Genomic DNA, 19,435 nt, shown 5'->3' with positions numbered 1-19,435 from the left:
AAATAGTGATCTGCCGGTCTGGAGGCACTTAGAGCTCTGGCTCCTGACTGAAAACACCTAAAATATAACAGCACTCGGCACAGCAAGACTCCCGAACCTGAGAACAGTAACTCAGGGTTGTGGGCAGTGTGGGAGCTTTAACACCGACGCTGTGTTCGCCCTCGAAATACAAAATGTCTGTTGTTAGAAAACCTTGAACAATACCAGCGCTTAGCATCTCTAAATTACATAGTTGCTATCAGATTAGCGTTAGCTCATACTGTCGTCTAGATGATTCCCTCTTTGGAGAGATTAATGCCGGTTGACTTGGTGCTACACGAGTGTTTGTATCTTTATAAAAACAACTTGATTCATGTCTGCTAGTAAGTTGTTAATTTCATTATGCTAATGATTCGTTTAGCTTAGTATCAAGGCTTAAAGTAAGAGGAAATAGCTAGCTTGGCTCTGTCCAAAGGTAATAAAACACTTAAGTTATATAACTCCCCGTAAAACCACAATTGGTTGTTATTGCAGTAATTTGATTTAATTAAATGAGAAATAACGTGAATTAGTAAAATGCAGAGATGATGAAAATGAGTTTTCTTTTGGCAAAGCCAGGCTAGCATCCAGGTTTTAAGCTAGGCTAAGCTAATCGCTTCCTGGTCCTAGCTTCATATTTAGTGGACAGATATGAGAAAAGTATTGATCTAATTTGAATATGGCGTATTCTGGACACCAAAACATATATATTATATAGTTTTTCATTATTTTCAAGCTAAACTTATAACCTAACTTTATGTCTTTCCTTTGGGAAATCAATGAAAAATTAAATGTCAATGAGCTATTGAGCTAAATATATATCAACTCCTTAAGGTTTTCACACTAACCAGTATGTAGGAGCCAAAAGGCTGCTAACCAGTATTTTCATTATCAATTAATCTGCTTTTCTTAGTCAATAAAAGTCTGAAAATAGCAAAATAATGTCCGTCGCGTCATCATCATTAACATCAATTTGCTTGTTTTGTCAAACCCACAATGTATTTAATTCACAATCATCTTTTACAACAAATCTTTGTAATTTTTTATTGATAAATGACTTAAATGATTGTTATCAGTCATTTGATTGAGTACTCGTCTAAATATCAGAACACAGTGAAACAACATTTTTCGAGTGTCCGTAACCAAATTATTGACTGTCTCATTTTTTATTCAAAACAGTCTCCATCAATGAATGGTTTCCTTTTGGTCTCTGGATCTTTTTCTTCCCTCAGCTCCTGCCTCCAGCTCCTCCAGCTGTCCATTAGACATCTTCACACGTTTAACTCGACACTGATCCACTTCCAGAGACGACAGCGGGGACATTAATGTCGTGTTTGTGTCGTCGCTCTGACCCGAAGCCGCCGCAGCCGGCAGGTGTTGGGGTTCGATGCGGTGGAGTGGGAAAGCTTTTCAGTCTTAAGCCAACCTTTAATAACGATCGCCGGTCTGCAGAACGACTTCCCATCACGCACAATAAAATACAGCGAGAGTGAAACCGGTTAGGAAGCGTTTAACTGGCTTCAAGTGCTCCTGACTGAAAGACTCGAGCAGCAGCCGAGAGTCAGAGTTCTCCTGTGAGGCTCAGAGCGACAGCGATGAAACAGGATTCGGCTCCTGTTCTAGATTTAGACGTGTGTGTGGGTTGTTTTTTTACGTCTTCTTTGTCTTGTGTTGTGTTGTGTTGTGTAGGCGGGCACGGTGAGGGACTCCATGGCCAAGTCCCTGTACAGCGCGCTGTTTGACTGGATCGTGTTCAGGACCAACCACGCCCTGCTGAACAACAAGGACCTGGAGGACAATTCAAAGGTAGGAACGGACACACACACTCGCTTCATGTGTGTGTGCACAGACACACAACATCTGTCCCGCAGCCAGATATTTCCTTCTGTTTATCTCTGCAAATTGTATGAAGTCTGTAAACAACATATTGGCATCGAGCCAAAAAGAGGTATGTGACAGAGCTATTCAACATTACCAGACATTACAGAAACAAATACACATTAAAAAGTGTGTTAGTAAGCTATACAACAAACAAAACAAAATCTGAATCTATATTGTGACTCGTTCTCTCCATCCTGCTGCTGTCTGTTTGCTTTCTGGCGGCCTTCACTCCCAGAGGCAGCGAGTGGTGTGATATCAGGATTCCACTGTGTGTGTGTGTGTGTGTGTGTGTGTGTGTGTGTGTGTGTCTGTGTGTGTGGTGTGTGTGTGTGTGTGTGTATGTATGTGTGTTGGAGTGGCAGCTGGCAAGTCAAACCCTTTGGGGGCATCTAAAGGATTAGAAAACAGATAATTCTGTGTGTGTGTGTGTGTGTGTGTGTGTGTGTGTGTGTGTGTGTGTGTGTGTGTGAGTGTGTGTGTGTGTGTGTGCCAAGAATATTTGGGCAGATGGCATCAAGTTGCCCTTAGCTCAGTCTACCCCGTGTGCTGTGTAGGTGTGTGTGTGTACACCTCCCTTGGCACTGACATCATCTGTGTGTGTGTGTGTCTGTGGGTGTGTGTGTGTGTGTTTGTCGTCCCTCGATGCTGTCAGGGGGTCGATGAGGTTGCACTTTCTGTCAAGGTCACTGTTCTTATGTGCAGATAACAGTTTGGACATGCAGCTTTATGCGTGAACTCGTGTACGTTTGTGGTGGAAAGAAAGAACAAAAGAAAGAAAGAAAGAAAGAAAGAAAGAAAGAAAGAAAGAAAGAAAGAAAGGAGGCCCCTCAGAGAGAAATAAAACACTGCAGAATTAAATTGAAAACAGCTTTCATGGTCCATTTTCATAATGAAAGGCCGTGTTTGAGTGCACGGCGCATATTAATGAAACATGACGGCATGAGTCTCTTACAGCACCGAGCTGTGAAGAACAAGAACACAATAAATGACATCATCTACTTCATCATCTGTTCCTGGAGGATATATTTTTCTCTCCATATCTTGGTCCTTTGAATGTGTGAACCACAGCACCGTCTGTCTTCCCTCCAGATCCTGTCGATCGGCGTCCTGGACATCTTCGGCTTCGAGGACTACGAGAACAACAGCTTCGAGCAGTTCTGCATCAACTTCGCCAACGAGCGTCTGCAGCACTACTTCAACCAGCACATCTTCAAGCTGGAGCAGGTAGAGCGCTCCTCTGCTCCTCTTCCTCACTCTCTGCTCCTCTTCCTCACTCTCTGCTCCTCTTCCTCACCCTCTGCTCCTCTTCATCTACTCCTCTGCTCCTCTTCCTCACTCTCTGCTCCTCTTCATCTACTCCTCTGCTCCTCTTCTTCACCCTCTGCTCCTCTTCCTCACTCTCTGCTCCTCTTCATCTACTCCTCTGCTCCTCTTCCTCACTCTCTGCTCCTCTTCCTCACTCTCTGCTCCTCTTCATCTACTCCTCTGCTCCTCTTCCTCACTCTCTGCTCCTCTTCCTCACTCTCTGCTCCTCTTCATCTACTCCTCTGCTCCTCTTCTTCACCCTCTGCTCCTCTTCCTCACTCTCTGCTCCTCTTCCTCACTCTCTGCTCCTCTTCATCTACTCCTCTGCTCCTCTTCCTCACTCTCTGCTCCTCTTCATCTACTCCTGTGCTCCTCTTCTTCACTCTCTGCTCCTCTTCATCTACTCCTCTGCTCCTCTTCTTCACTCTCTGCTCCTCTTCATCTACTCCTCTGCTCCTCTTCCTCACTCTCTGCTCCTCTTCATCTACTCCTCTGCTCCTCTTCCTCACTCTCTGCTCCTCTTCATCTACTCCTCTGCTCCTCTTCCTCACTCTCTGCTCCTCTTCATCTACTCCTCTGCTCCTCTTCTTCACTCTCTGCTCCTCTTCATCTACTCCTCTGCTCCTCTTCTTCACTCTCTGCTCCTCTTCTTCACTCTCTTCTCCTCTTCATCTACTCCTCTGCTCCTCTTCTTCACTCTCTGCTCCTCTTCTTCACTCTCTGCTCCTCGTCATCTACTCCTTTGCTCCTCTTCTTCACTCTCTGCTCCTCTTCTTCACTCTCTGCTCCTCTTCTTCACTCTCTGCTCCTCGTCATCTACTCCTTTGCTCCTCTTCTTCACTCTCTGCTCCTCTTCTTCACTCTCTGCTCCTCTTCTTCACTCTCTGCTCCTCTTCTTCACTCTCTGCTCCTCTTCATCTACTCCTCTGCTCCTCTTCTTCACTCTCTGCTCCTCTTCTTCACTCTCTGCTCCTCGTCATCTACTCCTTTGCTCCTCTTCTTCACTCTCTTCTCCTCTTCATCTACTCCTCTACTCTTCTTCTTCACTCTCTTCTCCTCTTCATCTCCTTCACTCCTCTTCTCCTCTTCCCTACTCCTTTCCTTTCCTTTATTTTTATCTACTCTTTCTCTCCTTCACTCTCTTCTCCTTTCCACAACAACCACTACGACTCTTCCTCTACTTTACTTTAATCTACCCTTCCTCTCCTCATTTCTGCTCCTCTTCATCTCCTCATCTCTTCTCCTTTCCACAAATCTACTCTTTATCTCCCCTACTTTACTTTCTTCTCCTCTTCCTTACTCTACTCTTCCTCTCCTTTACGTTCTTCTTCTCTTCCTCTCCTCTCCTCTTTTCTTCTGCTTACCTTTCCCCTACCAAACTCTTTCTCTCCCCTACTTTCTTCTCTTCTTCATCTCCTATTTTCTTCTCCTTTACTTTCCCCCACCCAACTCTTCCTCCTCCTCTCCTCACAATCATTATTGTGCATCTGGTGTTAACACGTCGTTCCATGTTGTGTTTTATTGCCTCAACGCAGAAACATTCGTACGTGTGTCTCTCTGTCGTGATGTCATGATGACATCACGTCATAGTGGCTGTTCCTCATTGTTCAGAAAATGCCTTCATGCTTTAGATTGATTGCGCTGATGGAGGATGAATGGTGACAAAGAGATGACTTCCTCTCCAGTGGAGCGGCCTGAGCTCTGAGCACAATCCGGGTTAACGCGCTGAGAGCTGGAGCTTCGTAAGCTCTGCATGTTTTTCGAGGCTGAAGACTGGAGTCACACACACAGTTTGTCCATGAGGCAGTCAACAGTAAAGGAGGAAGCAAATTCAATTATAGCGACCAAGAGCGGGAACGTCCTGCGAGGGCGGGACCAACAACGCAGGACTTTTCACTCGGCTGAAACCAGAAGCCGAGCGCTTTGTTTGACGACGTCACGCGACGTTGTTCGACCGAGTCGCTCGCGTTTGCGTCTGAAGTTACGCTCTGACCCCAGACTCAGCGGTCTTGTTGCACGAAGCTAACCGCGACTACGTCACAGTGTTCACCACGGGCAAGACCGTGAGACTCTACAGACCCTGCGGCCACGTGAGAAACGGCGTGTTTGTGCACTTCAATTAGCGATCCGTGCAACAACAAAAAAGAAGAAGCCAGACCTTTAGCAGCCGGTTTCTGCATGTTGCATCTTCCCTTTTTGCTCTGTGCAGGACGGCCACGTCCGCCCTGACATTACAGTACAAGCGGCTCTAATTATGTAGCTTATGTTGCGTTAGCCGCGCGCACACATATTACAGTGAGAAAGGTCAGAAGGAAGAAGTGCTGCATGACCAGAAGAGGCTGACGGGCCGGGTTGTAGTGCAGGAGTCCAGCAGAGCGTTTCCTGACAGCTAAAAGCTGCTAACACATTTTTATCATGTCGTCAGTGATCAGAGAGACGTCAGCGTCGTGGCTACGCTCTCACTGGTCCCTTTTTAAAAAGGTCGCTCACCGGCTTTATCGTGTATTCGTTCATTTCCATGGAGCGAGAGAGCAGCGAGAGGGGGAAGAAAAAAGAGAGATACTGAGTCTCGATCCCTTTGCTGTCGGCCCCTCGCCTCTTCCCCGCTGAGCCCCGATTGGCTGCGGCCCTGTCAGCGGGGGCGGGGCCTCCGTCGCTGAAGGCCAGAAGAGAGAAAGAGCAGCGGTTCAGTAAACGAGTGCGACGCCGGCAAATCATCCTCGATGAAGATCACAGGCTGCCGACGCTCCTAATGGTTCTGTTATCTGTGTTTGACAGTTAGCCCTCAAGGTCCACACACACACACACACACACACACACACACACACACGCACACACACACACACACTGCAGGATGTAACTTGTACTAACAAACTGTAGATGATAAATTGACGGTTAAGCACTCAGGGGCTTTTATTGTAAATCTAGTTTGCTCAAAGTCATACGAGGACAAAGTTTTATATATATATATATATATATATATATATATATATATATATATATATATATATATACATGCATATATTTGTATATATATGGATATGCATATACATATATGTGTGTGTACATATATGTATATGTATGTATGTGTATGTACAGTATATATATATATATATATATATATATATATATATATATATATATACACATATATATATATATATATATATATATATATATATACACATATATATATATATATATATATATATATATATATATATATATATTTTTTTTTTTTTTTTTTGTCTACAGATTTGTCGGTTCTAATGAACTAAAAACACAACTTTTGCTGATTCAAATCCCAAAATGATGCAGAAGGTGTTTCCATAAGGGACCAAACAGTCAGTAATTTGCTAGAAACGTCATTTTAAAACGCATATAAAAGCCTCTGTGGCGTATTGCTCGTGTAAATCCTTCATCGTTTGTGTCGTCGGGTGCTCCTGAACCTTTCACTTGAAGGTTGAACTCATAACTGTCAAAGTGCCGCTGAGACGCTCGCCCCCTCACAGGAGTTTATGTTTATTATCCTTTTTAAATCACGAGGGGTTCCTCTCCCAACCCTTTTCTCTGGAGTTTATTTGACAGGACGGCGGGTCGAGGCCCCGCCCCTCTGAGGCCGGCCGGCCGGTGGAGCTTCCTGATCGGATGGTTTTCCAAGATCTCTGCTGATTTGTGTTTGTTTGAATAAAGTTGTGCGGTTTGCCCTCCACCCACACGCCGCGCCTCCGGCATTGTGTCGGGCCTTCAGCCGTCACCGTATAAAAGATACAGGAACTTTCCTCTCTCGCATAAACTCAGTATGAACTGTATTTTTTTAAACCAAAGTATTAGAAAATACCAACGTTCTCATTGAAAAGAAGACTTTAGATTTGGATGCTTCGGTCCGTCTGCTTCCCTCGAGTATCTTTACTTGGTAGCAAGCGACTTGTTGTTGTTCCTGTTATTATATTTCCCACATGTTGCGTTCGCGGTGGCAGCGGTGCGGTCGGCCTTGTCTCATTACAGCGAAACTATTCTGCGCAATCACCGTGTTTACGTTTTAATTTGTTGTGGGAGCATCGCTGTGACCCAGAAGTTTGACTTAAATACTTTCCTTTTCCTTCTATATTCCTAAGTTTTGTCTACAAAATATCATAAATGTATTGGAGAAAAACACTGATGTGCAATGCAGTCACATTTCTGTCGGCGGGGGGGCATCAGCTGTGGCTTTTATATCAGGTGACAAGGTACAAATCAAGAAAAAAACATGGTATAAATCCCCAAAAAACATGTTAGGTATCAAATTAAACATAAAAACCATGGCTAGAATAATACACAACCCCCATGTATGACCTCTAAACACAACCCAAACTATAAATAGTAGTAGGGGTTAGGGTGGGGTTGGGTTGACGCCTGCAAAGAGAACGAAGAGAAGCTTGAATGACGACACACACACACACACAAACACACACACACACACACACACACACACACACAGAGAGTGACTTCATTCTCTGCTCATGTAGAGAAGTTTGCTGCTACGCTAACGACCTGAATGTCGTCTCTCTTGAACCTTTTTCACGTTGAATATCTAAGATGTGTTCGGCTGAAAGTTGGACCTAAATGCAGCGTCTGAGGACGCGATGGAGACTAAAGTTGTACAAGCGTGAAGCGCCGCTTTCTCTCCGTCCGTCACTCTGACTTTGAAAAGGTGTCAAAGGGATTTTTCTCTTTCTTTCAGGCTCCGCTCTCCTTCCAGCCAATCGGTGCTTCTTATCAGCAGCGTGCGTTTATCTTCTGAACGGCAGCCAAAGCCAATAAGGACCACACCGACACACAGTGGCTTGTGTGTGTGTGTGTGTGTCACTCGAGTCCAGTGTTTACACTCAACTTGCCAATTGGTGCTTGATTTCGTGTCCATGTGAGGACGGTGTATCAAAGAAAGAAAACACGCCTTCGGCGAACACGGGCTCGGGTTGAACTCGTGAGGGATCCGGAGAGATAATAAAACACACATGTGGCCAAGCCCACCTTCATCTGACTGCCCACTCTTTGAGTTAATGGTCTGGACAGTGAGAGCGCACCGATCGGGAAAGCCCAAGTGGAAGTTTTGGATGCAGATTTTCCCTCATTGCGATCAATGATAAATGATAAGTGATGAATGGACGACTCGGGGCGATAGTCATACCCGCCGGTGTTATTCATGGATATATACAGAAGCAGCACATCATTATGTAGCATGATGTGCTGGATGGGGTCGACGCGTGCACTGATCTTTGTGCTATGATGAAAGGATGTGAATACCGCGTCTTCATTGAGCCGTTTCATTGCAAAACACCTTCAATCCCAGGCGGATATTCTCACTTCAAGCTGTGTAAACATGTGATTTGATCACCGTGACGGACAAAGAGGATGAAGCGCCTGGCGGGAACATGAACACATGATGAAGAGATATAAATGGTGCTGATGTCCAGTCAGCTCCAGCAACAAATCACACCAACTGAAGTGAAAAACATGTTGTGAACCGTCTCCCTGCTTCAGCTGTACTTTTACTGCCGCCGCACCACTTTTTATTTATTTTTTTACAAACCACCAGATCTTGCTCCAGCTCATCGTTGATTGCATCGGCGTTCCTCCCGTCCGCTCGATGGAAAACACAGACGGGAGGAGCAGAAATACAGAGAAGGGAGAAATACAGCGATGGCAAACGCACTCGCAGACCAGATCTGACTCATCGTCCAATCAGAAACTCTCTGTTTTTCCTTCAGCCCAGCGGGACGTTTTCATGGTTTTTATTCATCTGTGACTCACGACTTCTGTCATGTCTCTATTTATAGTCGTCAGCTGACACTTTACAGGGTCCGTTTTGCAGATGATGAGGGTGGACGTCCTCTAGAAATGACTAATGAGACACGTGGTGGACGTCAGTGACGCAAACAGTATTTTAGCTTGATGTAAAAGTACCGATAGTACAAGTGAAATCATGCATTCACATGCATTTCACGTGCATTTGCACCAAAATATACTTAAAGTATCAGAAGTAGAGTGCTTAATATGCAGAATGGTTCATCAGAATAATGTATATTGATGTATAATATTTGTGTACAGTGGTTAAGGTATTGACTTTATTTATTTATTTGATGTAGACATCTTTCTTTTTTTAAATAAAAAAAGAGAAAACATACATACATACATACATCCATACACACACACACACACACACACACACACACACACGTACATACATACATACATACATACATACATACATACATACATACATACATACATACATACATACATACATACACACATACACAAAGTATGAGGGTGTTGAACAATGTTGTTTTTCTCTAAACCATAATTTAAGACCTTTATAAAAAACCTTTAAATCATGTTGTACGTGCTTTGAGGTTGGGCTAATTTTAATTAATCTACTCTTTAAACCGCTGAATAGCCTCTTATATTACATCATCATTCATTTAGGAATATTATATTGTATTATTCATCTGAATCTGCAAAAGTAACTAAGCTGAAACATAAATATAGGGGAGCAAGAAAAACAACATTTGCCTTGTGGCGTTTAAGAATTAAGTGCATAAAATGGAATTAGTTCAATAATTTGCACCTCAAAATGTTTTATAAAAGGGACTGTAAAGTACCTCAAAATACTTCACAAAAGGGAGCGTTCAGGTTACGTAAAAGCAAAAGGCTTCCTCCTTGGTTTGGTTTGTCCGTGCTGGGCTTCCGTAGAAGCATGGCCGTCGTTCCCTGTGAGTCGTAAGCTCACAAACACACAATGATTCCTACTGTTTCATGTGATTATACACTAATGGAAACACAGTTGTGACTATCACGCTGCCTTTCTGCTAATAAATCCCCCGAGAAGCCGCGCACTGGCCCTTTAATTCCACCTGGGCCTTAATCCAAACCAGGGTCCTTAAGTATTTGTTGGAGTCTTCAGGTTTTTTTGGTGTGGGCTCTCTCTCCGTTTGGCTTCATCTTTGTTGTCTTTGCTGACGGGACTGAAACCAGACGAGCTCTGCGTTCAGCAGCGGAGTGATTCTGCTGTCGACTCGCTGCTCCTCCTCCGTTGGCTCAGAGGAGTCTGACCTCTATCTGCTGTTTTGATTTGGATGTCTTCATTCTCTGGAAACAGTACGAGGAGGCGGCCCTCGGGGTCCGGAGCGCCGCGGCCTCTTCCTGCCTCGGCGAGGCGAGGCGAGGCGAGTTTATCTGCATAGCACGTTCAACAACAAGAGCATCCAAAGTGCTTCACATGAAACACTTAAAAGCAGATTCAAGAACAATTAAGAACATTCATTTTATAAAGTAAAATGCAGATGTGAGATGCTGAAATGGATATTTTCCAAACTAGGACTGCAAATAAAGATTATTTCCACTATTAGGTACTCCATGAATCTGTATTCTCATATGATAGATGCATCATTCTGTCTGGAAAATGTCAGAAAATTAGGTAAAATAAGCACATTAAAGCTTTAAATCTTCCATTTGAGATGCTGGAACCAACAGACATTTTCTATCTTTCCTGAAGAAATCACTAAAACAATTCATCTAATTAGAATAATGACTCGTCAATAAGGAGTTGTTTCAGTTTCAGCTGCTGAGTTCAGAGGTCAAACATACGCTGAAGCGTCTAACTGAGGCCTCGTGTTTGCTCGCCTCACACTGAAATAAAAAAAGAAACAGTCAAACAAATCACTTTGTACCCGAGCGTTGCACATATTGTACAACCGGATAAAAACAAGCAACACATTGCAGGATTCAGCATTCCTAGAGGATGATTCCTAATCCCTTTCCTTGAAAATGGAATTAACCAACAAGAAAAAACACTTTTTGGATGTCTTTTCTTCAGCTCTCAACTTGTATATTTCATGGTTTGCACTCCATCTTCTTGTTTTTGGACTCTATTATCTTCTACAATGTCTTTGTTACTTCACTTTTGAGAAGTTTTTTATCACGCTTGCTTGATTTTTGTCGAGCGCCAACTTCACAAATCCCCCTCAAACGCAGCGCTTTGTCCCACTGCGCATTGGAAACATGATCTTGTGGGTGGCTTGTCATGAAAAAGCATAATCATTGCACCCATAGGACCAGACTGGCTCCTCCATCACCGTAAACCTCAAGTGTAAAACCCCGTCAAACGCACTGAGAACATGTATTTTCCTATTAAGAGCAATTTGTCCAACGTTGCACTTGAGATATTAATCTCGCCGGCATGTCGGCGGAACATCACACTCGCGCGTCCAAGAGGGATAAATCCTTTTGTTTTTAACGATTCCACCGCTTTTAATCTGACTCCTGGCAAAGTGTGTGTTGCTCTTTCCATCGTCTGTTTTTTTTTTTGGGGAGGCGTAAAGAACACTGCGGCATCGGGAGGCTGCTGCCGTCAGCGCTTTGACCAGCGTTTGTTGTTATTGATTCTCCCAACGCACACAAACACCCCCTCTTCTTCTTCTCTTCTGTTCCTGTTCACCTGCCTCGCACGGCGCTGAGCTCGCCCTTTTGGGTTTCAGTGCTGGACGTTGCTTTGCTGAGTTTGCTCTTTTCCCAGCAGGCCCAACAAGTATAGACGCGCCAAGCGGGAGCCGTTTATTGACCTTCAAAATGTGCCTCAGTGGGGTTGTAACCGGTGTCTCTCAGTGGTTCCTCCCATCGGGATCGCAGGAGGACATGGGTCATAGACCTGCGTTGTCATTGGTCACATGGATGTTACCAATTAACTTTAATTTTTACTGATAATCTACAAGCAGCCAGGTGTTTTCATAATCCAAAAGAAGTCATAATGTGAAGAGTGAAATGTCGAGTAGAAAAGCTATGTTGATGCATCTAGTGAGTAGTATAGCTACAGTAAAGCATAATTTATTCTGTTAGTCTCAGTTTAGACTTTTAAGTTTGTCTTGTTGAATGCACTTGGTCATCTTGAGTTTCTGACAAAGCAGTTCAACTTTCATCTAAAATGCGCAGATGTAGTTGCCGGCTGTGTCCAGGTGGGGGCGCACTGATGTATAATGTTATGATATATACGTGGGAGAAGAAGTGTTATTAAAGTCGTCGAGTTGCATCCTGGTGTTGTGTCCTTGAGTACCGGGTCTTTAGGCACGATACGGAGGGGATTTTATGATGTGTTTGTGCTGTGGCTTTTTGGTTTCATCCCACAGAGAGAGCGCACAGGTCGGGGGTCAAGTTGAGAGCAGGTTTGTCACCTGATAGTTGTTGAAAAGTACCTAAAACCACCGTGAGGAGCTTTTGTTTTGTGTTGATTTTTTTTTTTTTGCGGTCGCCCGCGGACAAACGCCGACATGTTTCTGAGCACCAGGGTCCCTTTAGAAAACACCTAATTCTACTGCAGCGGGGACTCAACGGTCTGGTCCTCTCAGAGAAATGATCCTGTCCTCTGAAGATGTCATGAAAAAATGTCCGAGAAGACACTGAACCCCAAGTATTTACTGACCCAAAGTCTTCCTTTCCTCTTCCGGCAGGAGGAGTACCGGGCCGAGGGCATCATCTGGCACAACATCGAGTACATCGACAACAGCGGCTGCCTCAACCTCATCAGCAAGAAGCCCACGGCGCTGTTCCACCTGCTGGACGAGGAGTGCAAGTACGCCACCTCCTTAATGAGCGCGCGCGCTTTAGGAAGTAGCGGTTAGCCCGGTTAGCTTCAACGGAAAATTCTGTGCTTCTGGTCGGTAGATAGATAAGATTGTAGATCTTTATCTTTATATGCAGTCATTTTAGTGACCGCCTGACCTTTTGCCGTCACACCAAACGGGTGTTTTTGATGTAAAAATTCGGTCTGTACTTTTAAAAAATATACATGATTACTGGTGTTTGTTGGCTACGCGGCTACAACCACATTTCGCTGTCGCGTGCGTTGTAGATATCGCTCTGCGCGAGCACCTCTAGCGCCCCCAACTGGTGAATCCAAGAGACAACCGCTAACATCGTTAGCTTGGATGATACCAACGTTAGCGCTTCCGCCAAAAGCTGAACCAAAAAACATCCGCCGGCATCTCTCGGTCACACTTCCCCCACCTCCCTTTCCTCTGAGGCGAAGCACTCTCCATCTCTTCGCTCCATAAATCCACCCCCCTCTCCCCCATCCATCGCCCTCTCATAAAAACACATTAGGTGGTACACACACAGCCATATCTATCTATGTTAGCTGTCATTTTACTTGCCACTTAGCATAGCTTCTTCATCTGGATCTAATAACGCAGGGAATGAACCAAATGGTGTGTATATGGAGGGAGGGTGGAGGCGGGTGGGAGGGTGGGGGACCACTTTTGGAGAATTAGGGTCAAAAGGGGAGAAGGAAAGGAAAGAAATGAGGGCGGGACAGCGTCTCTCCTGGGGTTTCATGCTGTCACAGGAAGGAGCTTTACGCTAAATGATGACACAGTAAGAAAGAACGGCGCTCAGAGATCTCATCATTCACAGTTAGCGGCGCTCGCGGCGCTTCGGGGGCCTCTGGAGAAGTGGATTAGGTTTCTGTGGGACGGGGGGGGGGGGGCGAATGCGGGGGTCCATTTCTACTTTAAAGTAACGGCATCAAGCCATAAGCCCCTCTGCGGATATACTGCGTCCAGCAGCAGGGAGTTTTAGAGGTACCAGGGAGGAGAGGTTGAGATGACGTGAAACACCCCCCTGATGTATGCCGAGGTTAGAGGTAAATGGTTAAATATGTGCATTAAGCAGTAAAAAAGGACGTATGCTGGCTTGTTGAAAATAACAATGGGAATAGTCGGTTGTTTGCGCTCAAAAATAAGTGCACATTTGCGGCGCATTCAATCTACAGTGAAAGTGAAAATAAATTAATTTCAGCGTCTCGGGTTTCAAAATGTCGGTGTTTTCAACCTGCGTCTGATCAAAGCCACCGTTTCCCCCGTGTAGCTTCCCCCAGGCCTCCAATCAGACCTTGCTGGACAAGTTCAAGCGACAGCATGAAGGGAACAGCTACATCGAGTTCCCCGCCGTCATGGAGCCGGCCTTCATCATCCGACACTACGCCGGCAAAGTCAAGTACGGAGTCAAGGTGAGCGCTGTGTGTGTGAGACTCTAGAAATGTTCTTTTAATTCAGAATCTATTCAGACTGAAGATGTAAAAAAAAAGTGTTTTTTTTTAAAGACGGAGCTCCTTTGGGGATGTGTGGGTACAACGAGATAAACGTCCACAATCTGGATTAGGATTATTCAGATGTTCTTCCACCGAAAAATTTGTTTTTCGAGGTTTTACAACTGAGCTCCGGATGTCCTGATTGTATCAAACTGTTTTCTGGTTTCACCGACTTTAAAATAAAGAACAATGTTCACGCCATATTTTGCGGATTGCTCGATAACCTTTTACTTCGCCGAGCGTTGAACCGGCCGTGTCACATGTCATCGCGTCGTCGTTGTAAACCCGGAGTGGATTTCTTCCTAATCCCTTAAAGGCTAATTAAACAGAGCTCTCCTGTCAGCGCGGTTTAAAGTCTAAAATCCAAAAAGCTACGGACAGACGAAGGAAGCTTCTCTTAAACCTCCGCCGATCTCTGCAGCCCGACCTACTTGTTGTTCGCTCGACCTCTTTTCTTTCGGGGCTAAATCAAATTCTCCGTTCGCCTCCCAGCTGCGTTTTGATAAGAAGCACATGTGCTGAACGGGAGGAGGAAGGAGGGAGGGAGTATATTTGTCGTTTTGACTGTATAATGCAAATCCCCAACGGTCGGTTATCGTGGAGTTGGAAAGGTATCCGGTGTCGACTGGGAGCCGAGGAGTTGTTTGGTGTGAATCGTGCACGAGCGTTTGGCTCGCTGGCGAACGCCACAGCTGAGTCGAATCAAACGAGAGAGAGAGGGTGAGAGAGAGAGAGAAAGAGAGAATGAGAGGATACGTTGAAAGGTTTATAGTTCGTACCTCTGTTATCGTAGCGCTGCTTCAGCCAGAAGTGCTTAATTACGCACAGACACGTGAGGCAGGAGGAGAGAGAGAGAGAGAGAGAGAGAGAGAGGGCGGTCGACCTTGTGAGCTTAAGCAAGTGTTTCTACACCTCGTATTTAAAACCTGAAACAGATTATACGGTTATATTAGAAGAGAAAGTTGCTGAAAACATGTGAAAAGGTTTTTCTGTGAATTATTTTCATTAACATTTGCCTGGGTTGTTTTATAACACATTCTTCTGTGCTGGGGATGAACTAAACACATTTATTTTTTCTCTACCCGGACTTTAAGCAGGTTAACTTTTGGTTTTCTCACACACTCGTCCACCCGGACATCCTCCTTTAGCTGACTTTTTATTGCTCTTGACCGGCTTAAAGCAACAAAAAGATGAAACATGCTCATCACTGCGCTTTAGAGGCGCTGTTGTTTACCAGTGCACAGGCCCAGGCTAGCTGTTTTCCCCTGCTTTCAGTCTTTATGCTAAGCTAAGCTAACTAGGCTCCACATCAAACAGATGTGAGAGAGGATCTGTAAAACATTTGCACACATAGGCCATTATGTGCAAATGTTTTACAGATCCATACCTCTCTCTTGATATGAAGCCTAGCAGTTAGCTTAGCTTAGCATAAAGACTGAAAGACATTTTCTGCTTGAGTTTTTGTTTTTTTAGTCCCGAGAGGAGTAACTAACGCTCGGCTGGGTGTGTCCCCTTTTCCTTCATCCAGGACTTCAGGGAAAAGAACACGGACCACATGCGGCCCGACATCGTGGCCTTGCTCAAGAGCAGCAAGAGCGCCTTCGTCTGCAGCCTGATGGGAATCGACCCCGTGGCGACCTTCCGCTGGGCCGTGCTGCGAGCCTACTTCAGGGCCCTGGTGGCCTTCAGGGAGGCCGGCCGCCGACACATCCCCAAGAAGACGGGTGAGGGAGCGTCTCCTGAGTCTCGACACGGGGACGAACGAGGTCATTGAAGGCCCTGAACGCGTCTCGATGAACAGCAGGATGCTACTTAAACACGCTCTGATAAATTAAACACGCAAGCTAGCGTTCTGTATTTTGCTGCGTTTCTTCCCCTACTTCCCTTTTCATCTCCTCTTTTTATTTATATTTGTTCGTTTCTTGTCTTTTTATGTTTTACTTAACATATAGAAACACATCTAAGTCTCTTCTCTTCCTTTTCGCGCTCCATCTCTCCGTTTTAGGGAACGACGCATCGGTTCCCTGTGCCGTCGTCAAAGCCGTCGACAGCTTCAGTTTCCTGCATCACCCGGTTCACCAGAGGAGCCTCGAGATCCTTCAAAGATGCAAAGAAGAGAAGTACAGTGAGTGACTCTAAAAACACGTCAAGGCTCTCCGCCGCTTTGTCTCCAATCATCAGTCTTTCTGGTTTCCCGCCGCTGTAAACAGGGTCCACCTAAAAAAAAAAATCATAATAAACCCACTGTGTTGTTTATGTGTTTTCCTCCAGTTTGACCTTTTCATTCAAATCAAATATTGAGAAATTCCCTTGAAAATAATAATGATCCATTTGCACACACAAAACTATGAAGCCCATTTCTGCCACAAAAAAGTCATTATTATGAGATGAAAAAAGACGGAATTGTCTTTTTAATCTCATAATTTTGACTTTATTATCTCATAATTATGACTTTTTTAAATTTTATATATGTGTATATATATATATATATATATATATATATATATATATATATATATATATATATATATATATATATATATATATATATATATATATATATATATATATATATATGAATTTCAGGCTGTAAAAATCGTTAAGTATGGATGATTTCCGGCCTCAGTGAGCTGTTTTATTACAGCTGTTAAACAGATATTGGAAATCAGAAATTGATCTACGCCATTTATTGTTTATTTTAGCTCTTGTCCGATTGACCCGCTGACAGCGGAGACTTATTCTCTTTATACTCTCCGGTCATCCTGTTGCCCCACAGTTAGCTCCGGGTGTGTTTTACTCTACATGAACTGAGTGTGTGTGTGTGTGTGTGTGTGTGTGTGTGTGTGTTTGTGTGTGTGCCTCCACGTGTCACACGTCCTCACGTTGTAAAGCAGCGCTTTTGTTTTCACGCACATAACTCCAGTGGGATTTAACACAAAATTGATTTCCATGGAAATTCCCCGGAGAGTTTTCCTCGTCTGAAGGGGAAACTCCACCGATGTTACACGTCACCATCATTTTACACTTCACCATCACCGTCAGGGTGCTGTCAGAAATGTTGTTTGATGCCTTTTGTGGTTCTGAAGAAATATGAAAACAACCTCGATGATGTCATCGGAGTTATCTCGCTGTGGGTTTAGAGACTATGAATGGAAATCCTGTGTTGGAAAAACATGGCATGGGTATTTTTTATCAGGCTTGTAGTCTGCAATGCATCCTGGGAAATGGAGGGTGTGGAGGATGCAGTGTTTCTTGACTCATATAGAGACTAAAAGTTTTCCTGTCAGATCGATTTAAACCATTCTTGTTAAAAAAAAAACATCTTTTAAACGGCTAGCCAGGCTAGCTGTTTCCTCCTGCTTCCAGTCTTTATGCTAAGCTAGGCTAACCAGCTGCCGGCTGTCAGCAAACATAAGTATGATGTCATGAAATAGAAGAGGAGTACAACGAACATTGTTTTTTTTTCTGCGTCCATTTGAAATAAGATGTGTGTGAAACGAGGCGATGCATGTTAAAGCAGCGAGTTGAAACTTTTACGAGAGAAAAAAAAAACCCACACATGTAAAGTGGACACACCCCGACTCATTAGCTGCTTGTTTTCATATGTAATGCCTCCATCGGCATCACTGCACATTACTCACTGCCAGCTCTACCAAAACACACACACACACACACACACACACACACACACACACACACACACACACACACACACACACACACACACACACACACACACACACACACACAAAACGCTAGGGGCCGGCATGGGGAAAGTAAAGCACTGATACAAAAGCAAGATGAAGCTTTAGTGCATGAAAGTAGGCAGATAGAGAGAGATAAAAGGAGTTCAGCAGCAATACAAATCCTACTTTTAGCCAATTTAAAGTTGTAAAAGTCTTCTCCTACGTTCTGTGTTCAGTCCATGAGCTCAATGTCAGACTGCTTGAACATAATCACCGGTTAGCTGTGTGGTGGTTGGACTGTGAAGGTGGAGAGACGGGGGAGTTGGATCTTCTAGGAGAAAGAGTCCATAAATAAAAACATTTTCTCACATGTGTCCTCCTCTTCTTCCTCCTCCTCCTGCCGTCTAGGTATCACGAGGAAGAGTCCGCGGACGCCTCTGTCAGACCTTCAAGGCACCAACGCCCTGAATGAGAAGGCCAGCTGGTGAGTGCGATGCAACGCGAGTGTCTGAGTCCAGTCCGCCTCCAGGGGGTTAAAACTATGTGCAGCGTCTTTTGACCTCCAGACGAGGAAGAATTTAACCCCAAAAACACATCTTAACAGAGAAGAAATCATCATAATAATGACTTTAACGAATGAAAATAACAGAAAATAGCATAAGTAGACAGCAATAACCAATGAGAATGAACAGGTGGAGTCATTTTCTGTGCAGGGATGGCTACGGGGTCGGCTGCAACGGTCGCAGCAGCAGGTCCGGCCGCCTGTCCTCGACAGGAAGTCCCGCCCTGGAGGAGGACGGGATCTTCCTGAACTCGACCAGCAGCAAGCTCCTGGAGAGAGCGCAGGGCATCCTCCTGTGAGTCACGCACACACAGGAACTCACTTTCTACTGCTACCCATTTGCATTATGGGTAGTGTGGTAGCCATGTTATTCAAAGGATGAAACAAACATGGGTGTCTCTGGTTGGAGTGTATCCAAGTACCTGTACTAATGAACCCAACTTGATGACTGTAAATACTCTTTTAAAATGAGGTATCATGCATATAATATATAATATAATGGTATATATTTAATGTGAATAATAATATTGCTTATTATAATGATATTTCTCTACTTGTAGGAGGAACAAAAACGTCAAAACCAAGCCGAGTCTTCCCAAGGTAAGACGCAACAAACAGGACACGGCATGGTCAGGGGATATATAGATAGATAGATTCATTCATTCATTCATATCTGTTTTTGTGGCCGCAGCACTTGCTGGACGTGAAGTCCCTGCGTTACCTGAGCAGCGTGACGCTGCACGACCGCATCACCAAGTCTCTGCTGCACCTGCACAAGAAGAAGAAGCCGCCCAGCATCAGCGCTCAGTTCCAGGTCAGTGCTGCCGCCACCCCCTGCTGGAGGAGCGGGGGATTACAACA

At 44.5% G+C, this 19,435-nt stretch overlaps 1 protein-coding gene across 14 annotated transcripts in view; it reads left to right on the top strand.

The window, feature by feature from the left end:
• Positions 1-19,435, top strand: part of LOC137803638 (unconventional myosin-IXAa-like) — a 117,399-nt gene that overhangs the window by 77,628 nt on the left and 20,336 nt on the right. For all 14 annotated transcript variants that reach the window (XM_068602297.1, XM_068602296.1, XM_068602305.1 and 11 more), the window contains 10 exons: positions 1,708-1,824; positions 2,989-3,123; positions 12,690-12,811; positions 14,104-14,245; positions 15,855-16,050; positions 16,332-16,451; positions 18,421-18,496; positions 18,726-18,869; positions 19,135-19,174; positions 19,266-19,388. In XM_068602297.1, the coding sequence (XP_068458398.1) occupies positions 1,708-1,824; positions 2,989-3,123; positions 12,690-12,811; positions 14,104-14,245; positions 15,855-16,050; positions 16,332-16,451; positions 18,421-18,496; positions 18,726-18,869; positions 19,135-19,174; positions 19,266-19,388 (1,215 nt within the window). The remainder of the gene's footprint in view (positions 1-1,707; positions 1,825-2,988; positions 3,124-12,689; positions 12,812-14,103; positions 14,246-15,854; positions 16,051-16,331; positions 16,452-18,420; positions 18,497-18,725; positions 18,870-19,134; positions 19,175-19,265; positions 19,389-19,435) is intronic.

This window comes from Clinocottus analis, unplaced genomic scaffold (assembly GCF_023055335.1).
Source record: "Clinocottus analis isolate CAN_PGR_092001 unplaced genomic scaffold, fCliAna1.0.p SCAF_6, whole genome shotgun sequence".
Lineage (NCBI taxonomy): Eukaryota > Metazoa > Chordata > Actinopteri > Perciformes > Cottidae > Clinocottus > Clinocottus analis.
Note: the sequence above shows the minus strand (reverse complement) of the source record. Positions and strands in the feature narration are given on the sequence as shown.